This window comes from Orbicella faveolata, unplaced genomic scaffold, assembly GCF_042242905.1.
Source record: "Orbicella faveolata isolate gen_17 unplaced genomic scaffold, um_ofav_v1 contig_24, whole genome shotgun sequence".
NCBI lineage: Eukaryota > Metazoa > Cnidaria > Anthozoa > Scleractinia > Merulinidae > Orbicella > Orbicella faveolata.
The window spans coordinates 6,295,224-6,301,803 of record NW_028301552.1 but is presented as its reverse complement, the minus strand read 5'-3'; the positions used below and the strand labels follow the sequence as shown (position 1 = coordinate 6,301,803).

The 6,580-nt window shown below is 47.2% G+C and overlaps 1 protein-coding gene and 1 pseudogene across 1 annotated transcript; one reads left to right on the top strand and one right to left on the bottom strand.

The window, feature by feature from the left end:
• Positions 1-2,496: 2,496 nt before the first annotated feature.
• On the bottom strand, positions 2,497-3,434 carry LOC149110115 (uncharacterized; annotated as a pseudogene).
• Positions 3,435-4,106: 672 nt separating this feature from the next.
• LOC149110114 (uncharacterized) lies at positions 4,107-6,160 on the top strand. Its single transcript, XM_089290957.1, has one exon. The coding sequence runs from the start codon at positions 4,169-4,171 to the stop codon at positions 5,825-5,827; it is 1,659 nt and encodes a 552-aa protein (XP_089147083.1). The 5' UTR covers positions 4,107-4,168; the 3' UTR covers positions 5,828-6,160.
• The last annotated feature ends 420 nt before the right edge of the window (positions 6,161-6,580 follow it).

The following is a 6,580-nucleotide window of genomic DNA, read 5'->3' as shown; positions in this document are numbered from 1 at the left end:
GCTGTTGTATCAATTGACACAGTTAAACATCATCAGTAGCTCAAGCTTTTTCACGAGTGATTACAACTGGTTTACCTCTACACTTCTGGTTTTGCGAGCTTTAACACTTACGGTGAGCTAACCGGATAAAATTTTGAACTGACTTGGTTCTCTATCACGGCGAGCGCCTTTGAACTACAATAACTTCTTCGTTTCTGTAACTTTCCAAATGACTCCTGTTAGTATTAGATGAGACTCCACAAGAGTGATGTGTTGGATATTCTTGACTGATGTTCCTGTTGTTCGCGATTTGCTATCATCAGTTATTTTCATCGATCGAAGAGAGCACATGGAGAACAGCGCATCTTAATGGAGAGCTGCCTAATACAGAAAAGACTAAGTTAACAAAGCAAAGTTTATCAAGGAAAACAGGAACGATAAAAGAAGCGTCAAAAATAGCAATATACACAGCAGAAATCGTACACTGCGACCAACGATGCAATAGAGAGAGAGTACAAGATCAGACTGCGCATCTTAATCCTGCCATTCGCGCATAACCGCAATTCCCTGCGCCTTTGATCTTACCGCTACCACAATTTCTTGCGTTTCGCAAAAACGTGTTCACGGCCCCTATAGTGTGACCTTTCCCCGATCAGAGAGCTGCCTCGTTCGTTCGCTTCAGGCTCACTCACTGCGGCAGCAGTTAATGTTCCATTACAAGCGCAAAAGATTGGAATAAAGTCTTTCATTCTTTTCATTCATTCATTCAAAAACGTTTTCTACACTCATATCTACAAGTCATACCCTTACTGCGTGTCTTACTCGGCAATGGAGAAGTAATGTTCACTTATTATTATAGGTGCTCAGAATTGTTTTGCATTCATAACCGACATTGGGTCACATTGCGGAGCTACCAATTACCCAATTAAATGCAATATACAATATTTAAAGTTAAAACCTAAGCCTTTTATTTTAAAGAGGTGAGTTTGAATAATCCTCCCATCTCCCTGTACTGGGGTCTCGTGGAATCTAAAAATGCCTTCAAGACTTCATTTCCCGTTTTTTTTTCCCTTTCTTTCCTCTCAGTTTTCTTTGACGAGTCTTACTCAGATAATATGAAGATAGAATAAGGATGAGGGATTAGTTGTTTACGTTACGGTAAATAGGGAAAGACGGTGATTAGTTCACGGCAAACAGGGAGTAAGGAAATTAAAGAGAATAGAAACAGGTATCATTTCATCCCATTTAATCTTAACTTAGCAGTAGTATACGGGGAGGCATACAAATACCATTTCGCAGAGGGAGCCTCATTTCACCTTATCGCAGCCCCCACCATCAAGTCCGGCCCTCACTGGCTCGGGCCGGTGGAACCTGGGGGCTGCGAACAGTGAAATTCGGCTCCCTCTTTGAAATAGTATTTGTATGCCTCCCCGTATACTACTCACAACAGAGGCATCCCCGCGCAGCGCCCCGCCACGCGAGGCGGCCGCGGCCACTGGAACGAACTGGTTTGGACCGGTTTGGACCGGTTTGAACCGCCCCTGCGAGGGGCAAAACAGTTGCGGGGCGCGGGGGGACAACAAAGGAGTGCGCCCTATTAGAAAACGCGCGAGCCAGGGGTGTTATACCGCGAGAGCCGTGATGGCACGAGCGCCAAACAAGTGCGGGTGGCTGAAGCGGGGCCGGAAAGAAAGCTGCGGAAAGCAAAGAAACAACACTTAGAGAAATGAAAACCTTAGGTTATAACAAAAGGAACTATGGCTTCCAAAAGCCAAAGCTGCGAGCTTACCAAGGCCATCCAAAGCCTCCCTCCAGAGCTTCGTGAGATCATTCTAAAGGAGTACATCGCGATAAAAATCAAGGAAAAAAAGGAAAGGGGGTGGGAAAAGGTACACGAGAATATTTTAAAACTGCCATTCTGCGAATTCAAGCAGCAGATTGTGCCGATGGTTATTTGTTTCGATTATCCGGACTGTTATTTCGAGGAGTGTTGTTTCCCCTGTTTTGACAAGGAGGGAACTGTTCATAAAGCATCGCTAAACCCGCCGATAATACCTCTCGTAGAAGCCAGCCCTGAGTACAAGAATTTTTTAAAAGTATGCTCCTGGGACGGTTATGACTGGCACGAGTGGTTCCTTTTTGGCAGGGAGCGTTAGCGAAAAAAAGGCGGCAACGATATAACCTCTGTGTGAATAATTACATTAAAAATACACGGCTTCATTTGCATACCATAAAAAACATGCTTGCCAGTGTTCACTTGATTGCGTTTCTCGTGAATGAATATTTCACGCCTGAGTGGCAGAGACAAGTGCGCGATATTACACGCGAAGTTGTTGAATGCTTTCATGACGCGGTTCCGGTTGAGGCGATACAGCTTCCCGTTGCGAATTCCTGAAGGCTTCAGTTTAAGCTTGTTGCATTCCTTTTGGCTTCAGTTGAAGCGATCAGGAATTTTCAAAGCCATCAGGAATGTTGAAGTCAAAACGAATTTTACAAGCGGATTTATTTTTTTTGTCCTCAGTTTGTTAGAATACGGTATTTCTTCTCGGCCAGGCCAACAAAAATGGCACTTTTCACCTTTTTTCGAGGAAAAATTGGGCACGAAACGCGGTAGAACAAAGAGACATCACTAGAGCGATAAAAAGAAACAGCTGATCGGGGGGTTTTCCCTATTTCACACTTGACTGCGTAAAGTGAGTAATGTGAGTATGTGGCATGACAAATACCGCAATCACCTGTTTTTGACAAGACAAAGAGAGAGTTTCGCGTTTTTTCGCTCGAAATTTAGTTCGAAGCGGGAGGTTTTGTGATTTTTTTTTATCATTTCGGCTTCAAGTCTGCCGCGGATGTCTTTCTCAAGTTTTTGGACATCAACATCAGGAAGCTTTCTCGTTGATGGTTGGCGAAGCATCCTTGCTCGGACCTGATCTTTCAGAAAGTTATATTGCTAAAACTCCGAAAGGATAGTGTCGAACTCGTAGGAAGACACCTCGTTGTTGTTCAAAGCGTTCGAGAGAAGTCTGTTGACGGTGTCGCGCTTGGCAACGGCGAGCGTGGTGATCTCTTGATGCTTCTTGATCTTCGAGTCGAGCTTTTTGCTGGCGAGAATCATCGCAGACGAAACGAGAGCGAAGCATCCACCAGCGCCGACAAGAGGAACGGCAGCCGGCAAGCCAACCACAGACAGAGCGGAGCCAAAACTTGCGCTGGAAAACGCTGCCGAGAGAACGCTGGAGCCGGCGGCGCCCCAATTAATGAACTTTCTCGCGCGTTTTGTATTTTTTTGCGACGAGGCGATAGTGGTGGACCTCGCCGGCCAATGTGTTGGAAATCTCGTTGACCTTCTGTAAGCGGAAATTTTGAGAAGGCTCTGCCGCCACCACCGGATATAGTGGCTCGGCAGGCGGCGCGCTTGGAAGCGGCGCGCTTGGTGGCAACAGATTGGCCGAAGACATTGCGTATATAAAGAAAATTAATTTAACTCTAATTCAAAAAGAAGAGGGAAGCCCTTGAAATCAAAGAGTTCGCCATTTTCATCTTTCACGCTAATGGTGATGCTATTTATGGACTGGTCTGTAGAGCAGTCTCGCAAAACCTGTTGCGGAGAACCCTGGTAGCTTACCTTTTCATAAGGCTTCCCTTCCACATCAAACAGGGCTAACACATCTGACCTTTTGTCACTGAACAGATTCTTTTGTTTGTCGATCAAGTCGCAATGAATAAAATATGTCGTTGGAGCTGTAAGCCGTTTTACGAAGGTTATAGGCAGCAACTTTCGCCCAATACCAAGCAAATCGGCTAAATCGCGATCAAGTTCAATCGGTTTCGCCCCAGCGCCAAAATTTCTGATTACAAGCTGGCCAACAGGTTGGTTTATTGCTGTTTGCAACTCTTTATATTGATATTTGGCGAACAGACCGTCTATTTCTTTCGCCAATCTTTCTAAACTATAATGCCCTGGGAGTAATTTACTAACTGATAAAGCTCTATCTTTGTTTTTATCACCCAAGGTGGCCGAGCCTTCTTTTTTCAAAGTGTCCCAGCTGTTGTACAAACTGCAAGAAATGAGTTTCATGAAACGCACTCTCGGTAGGGGGTTTTCAAAATAGATGGTCTCTCCGTTCTGTTGCGTGACAAGAGTGAGAACAACCATTTTTATATTCAACAAACAAAATTGTGTTCAAATAATATGGCGAATGTGTGGAAAGATCCAAACCTTGTGATAAAAGACTCAATTGCCAAGGCAAACGCATGGAGAAAATTTGTGGGACATTTCCCCAAGGCCGATAGATCTCGTTTCATTGCTCAGGGGAGTACAGACGGAAAAAACGTAACGGAACAAATCTTTTTCAAAGAGGGCCCAGGCTCGCTTCAAAGCGTCTTCGGCTCAGACAAAAAATATTGGAGCGAGGAAATGAAAAAGGCGCTCGGTTTGGAAGACAAGCGCTCGGGGGCCATTGGAGGGTTTCCTTACCAGCTGGCGCCGCTTGGTTCAAAAGTTTCCTTGCCCATCCCTGCCGTACCTTTCGACGGCAAAGCGCAAAGTTTGAAAAAAATATTCGACGCCCCAATCCAAATATACGTCACGCATGACCAACATTTCACAACGAAATTCCGAGAAATATTTCAAAACACCAAACTCAGGCACACGTCGGCAGTCGAATCAAAACGCTGGCTGGGAGGGCCTGACATGAAATATTGGGCGCAGCAGCTCAACTTCGCGGTTTTCTGCGCGACACAGGGGTGCGGAGTTTCTCGCGAAATCTTCGACAGCGGGATGGATCTCCCCCCGCAGATAAGAGCTTTCTACAAATTCCACGTGTACTTCACGGTCAGGCGCATTTTGTACCAGCTTGGAGGAATTCAGAGCATGAGCGCTTTGCCCGGAGACCCGCCGTTCAACCAATACAACAATCATTACGACGTCGCTTCGTACAAAAGAATATGCAGCGAGTTCGGTATTGCCCCCTCGAGCGATTTCCGCTTCACGCACGGGGAAAACCACGGTCTGGGAAGCGTTTACGTGTACACGACAGGCGCGGGCCCGTCGAAAACCGACTATATATACCCGGGATGGAACAAATTCAGCGATGAAGGCGGCAAACCTATAGATGGGGACTTGACCTATTACACCGAGCCGGGGGCCGCTTCTGATACTCAAGCAGACTGGTTCGCGCCCAACACCGCGAACGGTTTGACGCAGGCGGGCTTGTCGAGAATAAATCAGTCAATCGAGGCTTTCGTTTACTGTGTCCTTGGCGCGCAAGTCAACGTCCGCAGCAGCATTCTCGGTTATGGCGGTCGGGCGAGAGAAGCCCAGAGCGAGTTCCTGGTGCTGATGGAAGACGCGATCAGACAGCCCGACTTGGCCGCGAGCGTGCAAAGGTACCAGCTCGCGGTGGACCAAGCGAAGGTCAGGCTCAATCTCGCTGTTGCCCCCATGGCCTGGCTCATGCCCGCGCAGATGATAATCAACACCGCAAGCACGAGCGGTTACAACAACAAGCTGAAACAGGCGGTCTCCGGGATGAAACTGGGAGTGAACAACGAGGTAAATGCAGACACAAAAAAAGCTGGGCTCAAACACATGGCAGGAGGCCCGTCAAAGATAAACCCGCCAAACAGCCACCCGTCCAACCCGATACACAAAGCCGCAACAGTCGAATCGGGGCGTGGGGTTCCACCCCACAAGAAACCATCTTCGTCTGAAACTCAACAAACGCAGTTACCGGCTGAAAAAATAGAGCGCGAGGCTCCAGATAAAACACCGCAACACGAAATTAACAAAACGGCTGTCATTGTCGGTGTTGTCGGATTATCGGCGTTGCTGTTTACGGCTTGGCGGTAAGCTAACGCTGCTTCTTAAAATATTCTTCGAACAAAAAGGCCACCGCGGTAAGAATGAGCAGCCAGGTGTGCTCGACCAGAAACCCGACGACTTGGCCTGCGGCTTTGAAAAGGAAGCTCACAATCGAGCCAATCAGCCCGGGCAGCAGAGAACCGAGTTTCGCGGCAATATCTTTGAGGCCATTTCCCAAAGCTTTGCCGGTGGCTTTCAGACCTCTGGTGAGGACCCCGATGACAGCGCCGATTGTGGTACCGGCGGCGAGAAGAATGGCGGTCAAAGTCACGCCATATTTTTTGAAGATTTCCTTGACCCTTTCCAAGAGAGGCCGCCCTCTTTCCCTTTCAGCGATCTGAGTTTGCAAACGCGCGATCTTCTCGTTTCTTTCTTCCACTCTGCCTTCTGCGACTTCTTTTTCGGAGGGAGATGTATTCTCATCTCGGATGATCGCCAGGTCTTTCTCGTTTTGGCGCTGCAGCTCGCTTTCCTGGTCTTTCAGGTCGTCCAACGGTTTTGTTTGGTTCAGCCTTTCTTCGACGTTTTTTCTTTCGCTTTCTTTTGCCGCGAGGCTGGCTCTAAGTCTGTCGACCTTTGCTTGTTCTTGTTCTTTGTTTTTTGCTTGTTTTTCAAGCGCGGCCACCTCTTTTTTTGCGTTTTCTAAATCTGTTCGTAAATTATTTTGCAGTTGCTTCAGCCTGCGCAGTTCTGCTTCACTTTCAACATTGGAACCATACTCATCATAAAATGCATCGATCT

Coding starts and splice junctions, on each gene's coding strand:
- LOC149110114 (XM_089290957.1), top strand. CDS start 4,169: ATGGCGAATGTGTGGAAAGATCCAAACCTTGTGATAAAAGACTCAATT.